General features: G+C 48.2%; 1 protein-coding gene across 1 annotated transcript in view; it reads right to left on the bottom strand.

Moving 5' to 3' along the window:
• LOC141053047 (neural-cadherin-like) overlaps positions 1-16,510 on the bottom strand; it is a 137,856-nt gene that overhangs the window by 80,037 nt on the left and 41,309 nt on the right. The window contains exons 9-15 of the mRNA XM_073550377.1: positions 8,425-8,593; positions 7,358-7,528; positions 7,086-7,258; positions 6,653-6,820; positions 5,818-6,067; positions 4,566-4,693; positions 3,669-3,855 (exon numbers count right to left, since the gene is read on the bottom strand). Of these exons, the coding sequence (XP_073406478.1) occupies positions 3,669-3,855; positions 4,566-4,693; positions 5,818-6,067; positions 6,653-6,820; positions 7,086-7,258; positions 7,358-7,528; positions 8,425-8,593 (1,246 nt within the window). The remainder of the gene's footprint in view (positions 1-3,668; positions 3,856-4,565; positions 4,694-5,817; positions 6,068-6,652; positions 6,821-7,085; positions 7,259-7,357; positions 7,529-8,424; positions 8,594-16,510) is intronic.

Raw genomic sequence — 16,510 nt, 5'->3', positions numbered from 1 at the left:
CGAGGGACTGAGGGAGAAATATGTTCCTGTTTTTGCGTTTTGAGCATTCGCAAATAAATCGACCTCTGGGTCCCCTCATCTCGCGGTCAGGGATTGGAAGACTGCTTGGTTCAGGCACCATTATCCCGGGTGGACATCCTTCCTGCTGAGGAAGTCTGCCTGGATGTTGTCTGACCCTTTCAGGTGTACCGCTGAGATGGACAATAGGTGTTTCTCCTCCCAGAGGAATATTATTGCCGCTACTGACTTTAGGCTGACATACTTCGTGCCCCCTTAGTGTCTGAGGTAGGCTACCGTAGTTACATTGTTGAAGTAAATCCGAATATGATGGTTTTGGATGCCCTTTTTTCCGAGTCTAAGAATCCCCAGGAATTTCTTCCTTGGGGAAGGGTGAAGGTCCGACTTCTGAAGATTTGGGATCCAGCCTAGGGATTCGAGGATCTCCAGAGTTCTTGACACATCCTGGTTTAGTCGAGATGTTGATGGAGCGATGACGAGCAGGTCTCGTCTAAATATGGAACAATACATATTCCTTGAAGACGGCTGAAAATGACTGCTTCCCTCATGACCTTTGTGAACACCCTCGGCGCCGAAGACACACCGAGCAGGAGAGCATTGAACTGGAGATGGCTGATCCCCCGGTCGTGGGAGACTGCGAACCTGGGGAACTTCCTGTGATCCGGATGGATTGGTACATGATAATAAGCGTCCCTCAGGTCTATCGCAGACATCAGCTAGCCCTGTCCAATGTTTGGGATTGACGATTTGCCCAACTCCATCTTGAACCTCCGGTACTTGATAAATTGATTCAGGGGTTTCAAGTTTATGATAACCCTGTGTTTCCAGAGGGCTCCTTCACGAGAAATAGGTGGGAATAATGTCCTCTGCCTATCTCTTGCTGGGGAACATATGAGATTACTTCTTCCCGTAAGAGATCTTGTAGTTGAAGAAGTAAGGTTTTTTGGACATCTGGGGACTGTTAAGGGGTAATTCTCAGACACTGGGGGGGGGGAGTTCGAATTCCAACTTCAGCCCGAACTGTATGGTGTGAAGAATCCACTGGTTTGTGGTCGTGGACTGCCATCGGGCGAGGAAACGAGCGAGTCGACCACCCCACAGGAGAGTCACTGTTTGTCCGGGGCCTGCTGTTACTGAGGGACAAGGGTGTTCTTCCCTCGACCTCCCTTAGGGTAGCTCCACCGTCCAGTCTTGCCCTTTCCCCTGAGCTCTTTATGGGAGGGCTGCTCACGTGGGGAACGAAAAAACCGCCTCCTAGTAATTTTCAAATTTGGGAAGCGACTTCTTGTTATCCGAAGCTTTTTCAAGGATATCATCCAAGACTGTACTGAATACGTGGTGTCCTTGAAAGGGGATGGCACAGAGCTTCGTTTTAGAGGTGATGTCACCTCCCCACGACTTCAGCCAAAGCGCTCTTCTAGCCGAATTAGAGAGGACTAAGGACCTTGCTGCCACCGGCACCGTCTCTCCTGAGGCATCGGCTAAAAGCCCGTTGCTTTTTGGAGAAGTGGAAAGGAGTCCAAGATCTCTTCCCTGGGGGTACCCTGAGAGAGGTGTTCCTCTAACGTACGAAGCCAGTGAAATAAAGCTCTGGCGACGCATGTAGAGGCTACGTTTGCTTTGAGCAGATTCGTAGAGGTACGCTAAGTCCTTTCTCAGGGGAGGACCACTCCTGAAATATCAGATTTTGGACATTTTCATGAACCGGAAACCCTTTCCTACCTCTGGGTTTCAGCCCCCCAAACATCTCATCCTGAACTGAGAACTTCACCTCCTTCTCCTCCACCCCCATGGTGTTTCTCACCTTGGAGACCAGCTCTTCCATATCCTCAGAAGAGAAGTAGTACTTCTTTCTCTCGGGTTTAGGGGTGGATGTGGAGCCCTCATTTTCCCAAATGTCCTCAGACACTGAGGTATGAATTTCACCCAAGTCTGAGTTGGTTTCCGTAGGTGCTATTTTGCCCTTTTTAGAGAGAGGGGGATGCGGCACCGGTGTCTGGGAAAAGGCTGCCATGGAGGTCTGCACCTCCTGCTTAATGAATGTTCTGATACTGTCCAAGAGGGAGGGCTGTTCGGTGCGTAGTATGTCCTGCGTACAGGGTTGACACAGCTTCTTCTTATAATCAGAGGGAAGCCTGGAACCACAAACACCACACTTGCGGCTGGGTTTATTCTTTGGGCCAGAGACCTTTTCTCCCTAGAAAGGAGAGAGAAGGTGTTCTCAATGACCCATGCCACCAATGTTTGGACAGTAAGGGACTGGCCCTGCTACTCACGGTAGGTGGAGGAATGCTGCAGACGCAGCTGCCGAAGGTTTGTCGCCGTCCATAGTCAGCACAAGTCACACCGACAGACACTCTGCGCCTTACCTGGAGCTCCTAAACAAAATCAAGAGGGGGCACCACAGATTTGATCTGAAGGGATCCAACCACAGCCTATACAAACAACGTAGTAGTATAAAGAAGAGAAAGGGATAGGCCACAAAAGGGGATTACCTCGAGGCATGGACTAGAGCTCCTGACCCGGTTATATAGGCTTCCACAGCGTTCAGTTTTGTGCCCCTCCTCCCTCCTGGTCCGCATGGAGGAAACTTCCGAACGACCCTGGCCGCCATTCCTCCGCCGGTGTCCTCTGATCCTCCCCCGGGCGCATGCGTTCCAGTGTGGAACGCAAGGAAACGCGAACTGAAAGTGCACCGCGACGTCACTTCTTGTGAGCTACGACGTCACCTCCAGTGCACGCGGACCCCGGCGTCGGCAGCATGTGAGGAAGGAGGATGCCGGGGAACTGTGAGAGGACCCCGACTGCACTACACCATCCCGCTTTACCCCCGAAGAGGTGCGGGAGGAGAGGGAGAGGTACCAAGTCACATAGCATGGAGACGGGAGCAGCCACCTGAAGGAGGAGAGGCGAACCCCCTGACCTCGGTTGCCCGGCTTGGTAAGTTTGTAGGAGCTCCGCTTCCCGGGCTCGGCAGCACATGTAACCTCTTCATGCCACACTGAGGGACAGGAAAAACACTGGACGTAGCAGGAAGAGGAAGGTTATTTAACCTCTTTATGGTTCCTGTCCCACATTAGGGCGGGGAGACATCCTCCAAGGTGACTGTCGTTGAAGGTGACTGGAGAAAACAGCGTTTTACAGTAGCATTAAAATGAATTAAATTTCTAAAATCTAATTCACATATTGAAGTTTTTTTTTCTTTGTGCTTTTTTGACCTAGGATGTTTTTTTTATTTTTTAAATGAAACCTATCAATACTTTCAGCGTTTTACAGCATTTTTCACCATTGGGATCAATCAGGCTGAGCAGCCAAAAAACGCATCTTCAATGGAGAAAATCAGGAAAGGGAATTTGTCACCCAGTTTTTGCCACCTATTCTGGGAGCAGCATAATGTAGAGACAGAAACCAAGATTCCAGCAATTTAATGAACAATTTCCACATGCATTTTTTTCTAGCGGTTGTTTGTGTTTTTCCTGCAGAAAAAAATACATCCTTCAAGGTGCTTTCACATTGTGCTTATCTTCACGTTCATGGGTCCTGTCGGGGCTTGCATCTGAACCCCCTTGCAAAAAGATATTAGAACATATGTGCCGATGGGGCCATAGACTATAATGGTGCCGGCAGAGCCAACATGCGGCTATCCTGACCTGTGTTGGGCTGTCCTCGTGTTCCTGGCCGAGCCGACTCTGTGGAGTCCCGAGACTGAACCTCAATTAGATAGGAAGCTAGTTTCTCCCGGTCAAACAGATTTGCTGTGTATATCACTCCCGTCTCAGGGTTTATTGTGAAATGTGGGTAGTCTTCATTGACATCTTTCAGTATGACGTATTGAACCTATAAATAACAAAAGATCATTTAAAGGGGCTTTTCCAATTCTGACATTTCTGGTTTATCCGATGATATGCCATAAATGTCTGATGGATGTGGGTCCCACCCATTTCACCGTTCTTCCTGACCATACTTGTTTGTCAAATTTTGAAAGTCCCAAAGATCTCCATTCCAGGAGATACATGACGGGGTCTCATTCTAGAGATGTGGATCCCACATCTATAATACATTTATGGCATATCCTCTGGATTATCCTTAAATGTCAAAGATGTGAACAGCCTTGCAGCTAATCAATGGAAACACACCATGAACCTTTAGATGCCTTCAGATGTCTTCCTCCGCTAAACAAATGGACAAGACAGAATATAGGCAACTAAGTATGGGCAAGTGGGATTTTTGGGTCTGTTCGTATTATGTTTGTGATAATGACTTACTGTGCACCCTGGGAAATGCTAAGCATACCTGTAGGGCGCCATTGTCCCAACAAAAGCCAAATACACTTTTTGCCTATACAGTGCTACAATATGGCAGTAAACCGCAAAACAAAGAGTGGAATAGTGTAGCAGATCATGCTTTTCCATAAAATAGTACAGATAGGGGATAACTTATATTCTTGGTACAACACATTTAAGGAGATCTCAAGTGTACAATCCCCAAGTGATATTTGACCCTCCTGTTCCCTGTAAGTTTCCCATAGTGTTAGTACTGGAGAGGACCTTTCCATGAAGTCCAGAGTCTTCATCTGTAGCTCTAACTTCTACTATCGATGAACCAATCTCTGCTTCCTCTGGTAAAGTCACTTCATAAGTAGACGACGAGAAGAACGGAACATGGTCATTGACATCTGTAAAGGACACAAAGGAAAGAAATCTCTATAGCAAGATGGCCAGTACCTCATTTAGGCAGCAGGTAAGATAGAAGAACCTAAGACAAGATGGTGAAAACTATCTCCTTTCTGATATCCAAACTTGTGTGCCACATCTATTTTCAGCACTCGTTTCATTCATAGTTTATTGCATTTTAAATGGTGCGGTTTCCATTGCTCTCACGGGTCATATCATCATGAAAGACTAATATCTTATTTATGAAATATTTAAAAAACTCAATAAAGGACCTCTGTCAGCTAATGATTTGCACTTTAAATTGTCTGTTGTACCCTTATTAGGCCTTGTTATTGAGTCCAACACTAGGACCACCAGAGCATCATGAATACTTGTCTCTAGGTCAGCCTTGCTATGGCTAGTCCAACCATGGTGGATGATGCTGAAGGCAGCATAACGTTCATGATGGTGCCTCCAGACTTTCACGTCTGTTACGTGTGCTGAATGTGAACCTGCTCTTATCTGTCAAGAGATCAAAACACCAATGGAAGACATGCCAATTCTGGTGTTCTCCTACAAAATTTAAATTGAGCTCCACCATGTCGGGCTATACAGGCCCTATACCAGGATGTCAGGCCCTCATGTACTTCCTCGTACAAAGGAGCAGGTGCCAGTCCTGTTGCTGGGTTGATGCCCTCCTACAACCCTATCTGGACCTCCTCGGTAACAACTGGGTCTTGAGATTGTACTGAGGAGACACTTACAATGACAAATATGGATGTGTCATCTTGTAGGAGCTGGACTACCTGTGCAATCTGAATGATCTGCAGGTGCTTCCTCATGGCCCCAGTGTTCACTAACACAATACAAAACTATAGAAAAAAAACAACCAGGAAGGACAAGGAGAAAGTAACCGTTCCCATTTTGGGGGTTGTCTTGCTGTTCCTTTCCAGTGCTTCTGTTGTCAATTTTATTTGCACCAAATTGGTTCACAATCACTTCTTCCTATCCCAGATTCCTTTTTTCAAAGTGTAAATGACTTGGGGTTATATTTTGATGTCCAAGTGTTCCCTTCATTTTTTCGAGCAGTGTATATATTTCTAAGCAAACTAGAGTAGACACATCATTGCACCCTAAAGCCACTCACCGGTTACATTTATATAAACAGTTGTGAAAGAAGCTAAAGGAACAATGGCAACATTCTGAGCTCGGATTCTCAAGGTGAAGAACTTCGTCCTTTCATAATCTAGTAGTTCGGACACAAGTATGGAGGCTGAGCCATCCACTCTGTTAGGCTTCAGGTAGAAGCAGATGGGATTATTTGTCTCTGGTACAAGACCTTCTTCTATATTGTATGTGACTCGTGGATCAACAAGCAGAGATGTAGCTTTCACAGTCTGCAATAATAAATACAGAGATACTTTTACACCATCTATTTGGCTCATCTGAATCCAATAGTGTTAAAAAGCCAACAAAGGTAATTTGATATTTTTGGAATGTGTACAAATCAATGGGATTGTCTATTTTTTAAAACCCATTTTCCAGTCCCAAATTATGCATTTTTAGGTTTATAATGTACAGATTGGATACCCTCCCTCTTTCTGAATGATCCAGCCTTTCCATGCATTACATAGACAGACCAATAATATCAACTTTGACATTATGTAGTACTTTATTAGTCCAGTGGTGGCGCTACAGTGGAGTGGAAAATTTCTCCTGCAGATTCGAGGTTCAAGCTGTACACCCAGAGATCAGGCTAAGTTTTGATGGGACACTGTAATGAGACAATCTTCATTTAACCCTGCTGTACTTTGTTGACAGAGGACTACTGTTGCTGCAAATGTGTTTGTAATGAGACATTGTTTACTAATGATGTGCTGTGTTAGCTCTGATCTTACTGCAGAGCTGTACTAATAAAAAAATGATTGTGGTGTGCATAAGTGAATGAGGGCCATGAGAATATCAGATGGATCACTACATACCAAAATCTTTGAATCACGAGTAATATTTTCAGGGAGGGAAACCCGATATCTTGCCTGTTCCCACCGAGGAGGCTGGTTGAGAACATTAGTGATGGTCACGGAAAGCTCCACACTTGAGCTTCGGTTACCTCCATCTTTGGCAATAATGTGTCGAGTGACGCAAGAAATCTAGGCAAAATCAGAAGAATGGAAAACCTTCTTACATGGATGGATAACAATCTTATATACTATACAGTTTAAGTAAAAATCATTAAATTATGTACATAGTATATGGGTTGAAAAAATGCTCATTGCATTGAAGACATGCTCTTTGATTTCAACATTTAAATTTGCAGCTCAAACACATTCAACTAACTAGGGATCAGCCAGACACAACCTCTAGACAAGAGTGGTGCTGTTGTCAGGAAAAAAACAGACCCTTTCTCATAGTTACTTTGGAAATTGGGTTGTTGACATAAATCCATCCTGTGCTGGGGTTGATCTGGAAATACTCTGGTTGTTGATGGATAATTGAGTATGTGATGGTAGCATTGACTCCCTGGTCATCATCTAGGGCAGTAATACGAAGAAAACTTGTACCAACCGGTGTGTCTTCACGAAGAAAATCTAGAAAGGAAAACAGAAAAGGAAGGTATGGATGAGAGCCGACTGATATACCTACAGTATACTAGTATTAGCCATGATTGAGATGTGGTGTTCACTCACATTGGTAACGACTGTTCTCGAATTTGGGGTCATTGTCGTTGACATCAGCCACAAAAATTGTAATTTGGCAAACACTAATTAAGGGCTCTTGAGCTTGATCTGTCGCGGTCACTGAGATGGTATACTCCCTTTTCTTCTCTCGATCAAGGCTCTGAGTGGTAGTGATCACACCTACATATACAAACATAGTAAGATGACCACACAAATTGAAGAACATTAATACATTTTTTAAAGGGAATTTGTCAGTACGATCTAACCACTTAATTCATCTAAATGGCAGGCAGGTCATAGAAAGTTAAATAAAATGATACCTTGATATCTACAATCTGATGACTTATTCCAGAGAAATCCACATTTTTCTTATATGTAAATGAGCTGTTAAGATCTGTGGGCTGGACATAGAGCTCCCTGAGAAATTTCATCCATGGCTTATTTTAAATGAAGGGGAGTGATACCAGTGTGAGACATGTAATGACTGACTGACTAACATAATCACATACAGCTCTGCAGTGAGGTCAGAACTAACACAGTACAGTAGAAGTGAACTTTGTCTCACTATAAACACATTTGCAGCTACAGTTGTCCTCTCATAGTGCTGTCAGCTCTGCTGTACTGCCCTTAACCCACATTGGCTGCCTATTAGATAGAAGCTGAAAAACTATGAGACGACAACTGCTGCTGCAAATATGTTTGTTGTGATTGTAACGAGACAAGGTTCAACTCTGCTCTACTGTGTTGGTTATAATCAGGCACATGCTCTACAGCAGAGCTTACTCCACTAACAAAGGACAACTACTACTGTAAATATTTTTGTAATGAGAAAAGGTTTACTACTGCTGTACTGTGTTAGCTTTGCTGTTCTCTGTTAGTTCTGATCTCAGCTGTGTGTGATTGAGAGCAGACTGTCAGTCATTACATGTCTCACACTGGTAATCTCTTGCATCATTAATTATAGGTTATGTTTAGCCTGCAGATCAGTATAATCTCAGGATAGGATACTTTTATCTTTCTATTTTTTATTTTCTACAAACCATTTTGAGTTTATAATAACTATGAGTTTATATTACCCGTATAGGCATCAATAGTAAACGCTGGACTTGCGTCTTCTCTGTGCATTAATCCATACTTCACTTCTCCATTCAAGCCATTATCTGCATCATGAGCTTCTACTTGCAGTACAAAGATACCAGGAGGCTGGTTCTCCATAACCCATGAGTTCTCACTATATTGAAAACACTATGGAAACATATAAAAATATAAAATAACGGGAAAAAGGTTGGAAAAGACGTGTTTTTGAGTCATCAAATGTGAGAGCAAGGACACAAGAACCCATAGCTTATAGGTTTAGGAATAGTGAATATAAGTCGTAACATAGTCCACAGTTGTGTTTCTCCGAAAAAGTGGTGAGCTGACAACTTTCCTTTTTTGTTTGTGTACAGTAGAGTTGTCGGCTGAATGAGTATTCGGTAAATATCTCAAGTGTATGGTGCAGGCCTGGATTGATAATGTGCCCAACCGGGCATTTTCCCGTTGGGTCGCTGTCATGTGGGCCGCGGGCTGGCAGCACCCGCTGATCTGGCCTCTTGCCAGCTGATGCGGCCACTGGCCTGGCTGTTCTTCATGCCGCCGGCCCTCTGCATGCACGTCGGTTATAGTAGGGAGATAAGCCGCCACGCCCCCCACGCACCCCATCCTCACCCTCCCTCCGCAGCCACTCACAGCGTCGCTTGGCTGCTCTCTTCTCTGCGAACAGGGCCTGTGATGAGGTCACAGGAAGGGAGGAATCAGGAGGTCCCATGATCAGGATCCTCTGTCCAGACCCCTGATCATGTGACCCCTGACTCCTCTCCTCCTATGACCTCATCACAGGTCCTGTGCGCACATCCCTGCGTCTTGGTGTCTGCAGGAGTCTGCTGTGCTGGTTGTCATGGTGCTGGATGAGGGAAGTTTGTGTGGGGTCAGGAGGGGTTTACAGGGTGGATGTAGCAGAGCTGTGTGTGTGTACGAGGTGTATGGAGCGGAGCCATGTGTGTACGAGGTGTACGTAGCTGAGACGCGTGTGTACAAGGTGTACGGAGCGGAGACACGTGTGAACAAGGTGTACGGAGCCGAGACGCGTGTGTACGAAGTGTATGGAGCGGAGCCGTGTGTACGAGTTGTACGGAGCGGAGCCATGTGTGTACGAGATGTACATAGCGGAGCCATGTGTGTACGAGGTGTACGGTGCGGAGCTGTGTGTGTGCGAGGTGTACGGAGCAGAGCGTGTATGAGGTGGACTGAGCAGAGCTGTGTGTGTGCGAAGTGTACGGAGCAGAGCCGTGTGTGTGTACGAGGTGTAAGGAGCAGAGCCGGATGTGTACGAGGTGTATGGAGCGGAGCCGTGTGTGTACGAGATGTGCGGAGTGGAGCAGAGCCGGGTGTGTGCGGAGCGGAGCCGTGTGTGTATGGAGCGGAGCCGGAGGTGCACGAGGTGTTCGGAGCAGAGCTGGATGTGTACGAGATGTACGGAGTGGAGTAGAGCCGGGTGTGTAATGGGTGTACGGAGCGGAGCCGGAGGTGTACGAGGTGTACGGAGCGGAGGTGTGTACGAGGTGTACAGAGTGGAGCCGGAGGGGTATGGAGCGGAGCGGAGGAATGTGTGTACGAGGTGTATGGAACGGAGCCCTGTGTGTACATAGTGTACGGATCTCAGCCTTGTGTTTACGGAGCGGAGCAGATCCGGGTATGTATGGAATGAAGCCGCGTGTGTGCGGGGTGTACGAAGCGGAGTTGCATGTGTATGGAGCGGAGCCGCGTGTGTACGAGGTGTATGGAGCAAAGCCGCATGTGTATGCTACACTACTGGTGACGGGAGCAAGAGTGGACCCATTGGACCGTGACGCCGAACCTTCCCCGAGCGAGCGCACCAAGTGGACCGACCCCTATACAGGGACCGTTAGGGAGCAGACTCGGGAAGTTCAAGTGGAGGAGGGAGGTGAGGACGGACGGAGGAGGATGGCGGAACCAGGAGGAGGCAGGGATGGAGGCGAACTGAAAAAGGAAGGAGACACAGAGGGTTAGCAGAGGCACAGGCAGGAGAACCACGGGAGCGCGCTGAAAGAAAGCGGCTAGCAGCAGCGAGCACGGCCTAGACAAATGAGAGAGTAACTCAATAGTCAGGCGCCTCCACTAAGGGAGGGCGGCCTGAAATACCTGGTGGTAAGCTCTGATTGGTTAGGAGGAGGGTCCGGGTCTGGTCACGCTGGCAGGCGGCTGTATTGCAGGGGCGCGCGGTCTAACCCTCCGGTGCGTGCGCAGAGGTACAGTGCGCGCGGCCGAGGGGAGTGGAGGAGCGCGTCAGGAAGCCGGCTGCTGGAAAGCGAGAGGAGTGGGGGCGCGCTTCAAGACAGTGTCAGTGGAGGTACCCGGGCCAGGAGCGGAGGTGGTGAGTGCAGCAGTGGGAGCCGTGGAACGGAGAGTGGTGCTGACAGTACCCCCTCTCTTACATTCCCCTCCACTGCGTCTGGCTGAAAACCTCTTAAGGATGCATGGAGCATTAATGTTCTCCTTCGGCTCCCAAGATCTCTCCTCGGGACCGAAACCCTTCCAATCGATTAGAAAAAATGTTTTACCCCTAACCCTTTTCGAGGCCAAAATGTCTCTCACCTCAAAGACATCATTGGAACTGACAGGTAGAGGAGAAGGGTTTGTGGCCGGGTGGAACCGATTCAAGACAACTGGCTTAAGGAGAGAGACGTGGTAGGAGTTGGGAACCCGGAGCGAGGCAGGCAACTCCAGCTTGTAGGACACGTTGTTAATGCGTTTGAGAATCTTGAAAGGGCCAATGTAGCGAGGTCCCAGTTTGTAAGAAGGGAGCTTCAGCCTAATGTACTTGGCCGAAAGCCAAACTTGTTGGCCCGGGAGGTAAGTCGGAGAATCAAAGCGTCTCTTGTCAGCGTGTCTCTTCATGTGCTCCCCAGACTTTTTGAGAGCCTCCTTAGTCTCGGACCAGATCTTGGAGAACTCCAGGGTCAGGGAATCTGCTGCAGGCACACCGGAGGCAGCGGATATAGGTAGAGGAATACCAGGATGCATCCCAAACACCACAAATAATGGAGACTTGGCCGAAGACTCGCTGGAATGATTATTGTATGAGAATTCTGCCCAGGGGAGGAGATGGACCCTGTCATCTTGATGAGCATTAGAGAACAGCCGTAAATATGACGCTAGCACCTGTTTAACGCGTTCTACTTGACCGTTAGACTGAGGGTGGTACACGGAGGAAAAGTCCAATCTCACCTCCAGAAGTTTAGATAAGGCTCTCCAAAATCGAGAGGTGAATTGTACACCACGATCAGAAACAATATGCTGCGGAAAGCCGTGGAGGCGGAAGACGTGCTGGATAAAAATCTTCGCCAACTCTGGAGCGGAAGGCAGCGCTGGAAGAGGAATAAAATGGGCCATCTTGGAGAAGCGATCGACCGCTACCAGGATAGTTGTATATCCAGACGAGTTAGGCAGATCTGTGATGAAATCCAAAGCTATATGTTGCCAAGGAATCGAGGGAATCGGCAGAGGAAGCAGAAGTCCGGAGGGTGGCCGCCTAGGAACCTTGACCTTGGCACAAGAGGGACAGGAAGCCATGAAGTTAGTCACATCCTGGTGAAGTGATGGCCACCAATAAAAACGAGCGATGAGCTCCATTGTCTTTTTGACTCCGACATGTCCCGAAACTTTAGAGGAATGTTCCCAATGCAGTACCTTTTTTCTGTCTGACTCAGGAACGTAGGTCTTGCCTGGAGGAGGAGTAATCAGTCTCACAGGGGCCACTGTGATGATCTTGGCTGGATCGATAATGTGAGTCGGTTCGTCCACCAAATCAGGGGACTGCAGAGACCGGGACAAAGCATCTGCCTTGATGTTTTTTGGCCTGGGACGGAAACGCAGCTCAAAATCGAACCGACCAAAGAAGAGAAACCATCTGGCTTGCCGGGGGTTAAGTCTCTGGGCTGACTGGAGGTATGCCAGGTTTTTAAGGTCGGTAAAGATGGTAAACGGGTGGACCGACCCCTCAAGAAGATAGCGCCACTCCTCCAGTGCCAATTTTATGGCCAGCAGCTCGCGATCCCCGATGGAGTAATTACACTCTGCCGGAGAGAAGGCCTTTGAAAAGAACCCGCAGGTAACCAGTCAGCCGGACGGGGATCTCTGAGAGAGCATTGCACCTGCTCCGGTGGAAGAGGCATCTACCTCCAGAATGAATGGCTTGTTAGCCTCGGGTCGGTGTAGAACAGGTGCCGTCGCAAAGGCTTGTTTCACACAGGAAAAGGCCTCTACAGCCTCCGGAGGCCAGGTCGAGGAGTTAGACGCCTTTGCGAGTGAGGCTGGAAATAGGTTTGATGACGGATGAAAAATGTGGCACAAACTGACGGTAGTAATTGGCGAAGCCGAGGAATCCTTGAATCGCTTTGACCCCCACCGGACGGGGCCATTGAAGAATTGCCGACTGTTTTTCAGGATCCATCTCCAGCCCAGAATCCGAAACAATGTAGCCCAAGAAGGGCAAGGAAGACTACTCAAAGAGACATTTTTCAAGCTTCGCGTATAGGCGATTCTCCCGCAGACATTGTAGTACCAGACGGATACTCCTCCTGTGAGACACCAGATCCGGGGAAAAAATAAGGATGTCGTCCAGGTACACTACCACGCAGGAGTACAACAGGTCTCGGAAGATATCACTGACGAACTCCTGAAACACTGCGGGAGCGTTGCAGAGACCGAAGGGCATAACCAGATATTCATAATGCCCGTCCCGGGTGTTAAAGGCAGTTTTCCATTCGTCACCAGGGCGAATGCGGACGAGATTGTAGGCTCCGCGTAGATCCAACTTCGAGAAGACGCGGGCTCCACGTAGCCGGTCGAAGAGTTCAGTGATGAGAGGCAAGGGATACTTATTCTTTATAGTAATGTCGTTCAGTCCCCGGAAATCAATGCAAGGACGGAGCGAACCGTCTTTCTTTTTCACAAAGAAAAACCCGGCTCCGGCAGGAGAAGAAGACTTCCGTATGAAACCTCTGGCTAAATTCTCACGAATGTACTCGGACATGGCCGTAGTCTCAGCTGGAGACAAGGGATAAATTCGCCTTCTGGGCAGAGTGGTCCCGGGTCGCAGATCAATAGGACAATTATACGGGCGATGCGGGGAAAGTGTCTCTGCCTCCTTCTTATCAAACACGTCAGAGAACGACCAGTATGCGGCAGGTAAGCCCACAGGACCCGAGGAGACTGGAGGAGGAGTGGCCGGGCGGACAGGCCCCAGGCACCTCTCTTGGCAAGGATGCCCCCAGCGGAGGACTTCACCGGAACGCCAATCCATGACGGGTTCATGTGTCCTAAGCCAGGGAAGACCAAGCAGCAGAGCATGGGATAGGTTGGGTAGAACGTAGAATGCGATCCACTCCTGATGCAAGGCCCCGATTTGCAGATGCATCTCTTCCGTAACCAAGGACACGGATTCTTGTAAGGATCTTCCATCTACAGAGGCGATAACACGTGTAGTCTTCAGAGTAATCACGGGAATCCGGTACTTCTTCACCTCCTTCAACCTAATGAAGTTCCCTGCCGCGCCCGAGTCCACATAGGCCACCTCCGAGCCACGTCTCTGACCAAAAACCAGCTGAACAGAAAGGGTAAGAGGGTGAGAGGAGTGAGACACACCTAGGACGGCCTCTTTACCTGCCCTAGGTGGAGGAGTTTCCCGGCCTCTCAGGGCAGGAACGCAGGAAGTGGGACGTGCTGCCACAATACAGGCACAAACCCTCCGTCAGTCTCTCCCTACGGCGCTGTTCTGCCAACTTGACCCTATCCACCTGCATCGGCTCTGGCGCCGGACTGGAGGACGACCCAAGAGGACGTGGACTGGATGGCCTGTGAAGAGAAGCAGATGGTCTAAGCGGTCTACTGTCTCTAGCAGCCTCTCAAGCGCGTTCCTGGAACCGGAGGTCGATTCGTGTGGCCAAGGAAATAAATTCCTCTAAGGTGGTCGTGGTATCTCGCCCCGCCAGTTTGTCTTTAATTTTGCTAGAGAGACCACGCCAGAAGGCCCCAACCAAAGCCTCATTATTCCACCCCAACTCAGAGGCCAAGGTGCGGAACCGGATGGCGTATTGTCCGACCGTAAGGGTACCCTGAGTGAGGCAGAAAAGGGACTCCGTTGCAGAAGCCAACCATCCGGGCTCGTCAAAGACTTTGTAGAAAGTGTCTGTGAAGGTCTGGACACTAGAGACAATGGGATCGTCCCGCTCCCACAGGGGATTCACCCAGGAGAGTGCCTCCTCCTTCCAAATGGGACACAATGAAGGTAACCTTGGCCCGGTCAGTGGGATACTGTTGGGGCAGGAGTTCAAAATGTAACCTGCACTGATTTAGGAAGCCTCTGCACAACTTTGGGTCGCCGCCATACCGAGGCGGTTTACCAAGCCTGGGTGACGGGGCAGGTACAGGATCTGAACTGCGGGACGGATCGCGTGCGGCAGCCGACTGAAGGGAAAGCAGCCGATCGTCGACCAAAGCCATATAAGAGAGAATATGGGCCTGGGTGTCCCGTTGTTGAACCAGCTCCTGCTGGAGGCTGGCCAGTTGGGAGGCATTGCCAGGATCGGCGGCATGCAATGCCGACAAGCGGGAATCCATGGTCTTCATAAAAGACATTATACGGGTCTGGTTTTCCCTTAGGAACATATTCAGGATTGAGAGTCCTCAGTAGTTGATACCTTTTAATGGCTAACTGAAAAGATGGTAACACATTGCAAGCTTTCGAGACTACTCAGGTCTCTTCATCAGGCTAGACTAATACAAAATCTGAAGTCACATATTTATGCACAATACAGCCTAGAAAAAATGCAATGGATAAGACAAGTGACGTGAAGCAGAACTATCAATATGGGAGAGGGAGAAACATAAATATAAACATTGGACCAGTTCATAGATAAGGAGTCCGGATGTTTTATGGTCCTCTGATTGGGGTCTAGTACTGTGTTGTGATGCCTCCACACGGTTTTAAAAGGAAATTCCTTAATTGATGTAAAAAGACATAAATCCATGCGACACATTCATTCCAGCACTGAGAGTGTCAAAGTTCGTCATAAATTTGTACTCCCAAACTCGTCTCTCTCTCTGAGAATTGAAGTTACCTTTCAATACCAGTAATTTCATATCCACGCTGCTGTGATCAGGGATACAGAAATGTTTTGCCACAGGTAGATCCATTCTTTTTTCTCTTATTGTGTGACGATGAGCATTCATCCTTGTTCTAAGCTTTTGCCCTGTCTCCCCCACATACAGACCCCCAGTTGGACATTTAGTACAAATAATTAAGTACACCACATTAGATGTAATGCAAGTGAAAGTACCTGGGATCTTGTAGTTCTGATGTGAGTTGGGGATCTTTATCTTGTCCGTGGTCATTATAAATGGACAGGTTTTACATTTTTTCTGGTTGCAAGGAAAGGTTCCTGCAGCTGTTGGAGAGGACAGGGAGCTTCTGACAATGATGCTTCTTAAATTTGGGGGCTGCCTAAAACACAGCAGTGGGGGGTCTGGAAAAATGGATTTTAATCGGGCATCTTTTTGTAGTAAAGGTTGTAATTTCCGTGCAGCTCCCCTTAGCACCTCCAGATTTGGATTGTAGGTGACTACTAGAGGCACTCGGTTATTTTCTTCTTTAGCTTTGTAATTTAGCAGGTGATTCCTTGACAATCTGGTGGCTCTTGTAATTTGGTTTTCAATTGTTCTTGGATGGTAACCCTGATTCAAAAAGGTCTTTTTGAGGCGACACACATCAGGACTACTACGCGAGGTGTACGGAGCGGAGCCGTGTGTGTACGGGGCATACAAAGCTGAACCGTGTGTGTATGAGGCGTGCGGAGCCATGCGTGTACGAGGTGTATGGTGGGGAGCATTCATACCTCCCAACCGTCCCGTATCCAATGGGACAGTCCCAATTTTGAGAGAGAGAGACTGCCCCAGCTGGGAGCTTACTTTTTCCGCGGACACAGGAGTACATGGTGGAGCCCCGAGAAGCACTTTAAAACTCGCATGTGACGTTCTACCGGAAGTGACGTGCTAAAAGCTCACCGGAAATGAAGTAATTTCGGGAGGAGATTGTGACAGAAC

The sequence above is a fragment of the Dendrobates tinctorius genome, unplaced genomic scaffold (assembly GCF_039654945.1).
Source record: "Dendrobates tinctorius isolate UK_male_01 unplaced genomic scaffold, ASM3965494v1 ptg000165l, whole genome shotgun sequence".
Lineage (NCBI taxonomy): Eukaryota > Metazoa > Chordata > Amphibia > Anura > Dendrobatidae > Dendrobates > Dendrobates tinctorius.
This window is presented reverse-complemented; position numbering and strand designations above follow the sequence as displayed.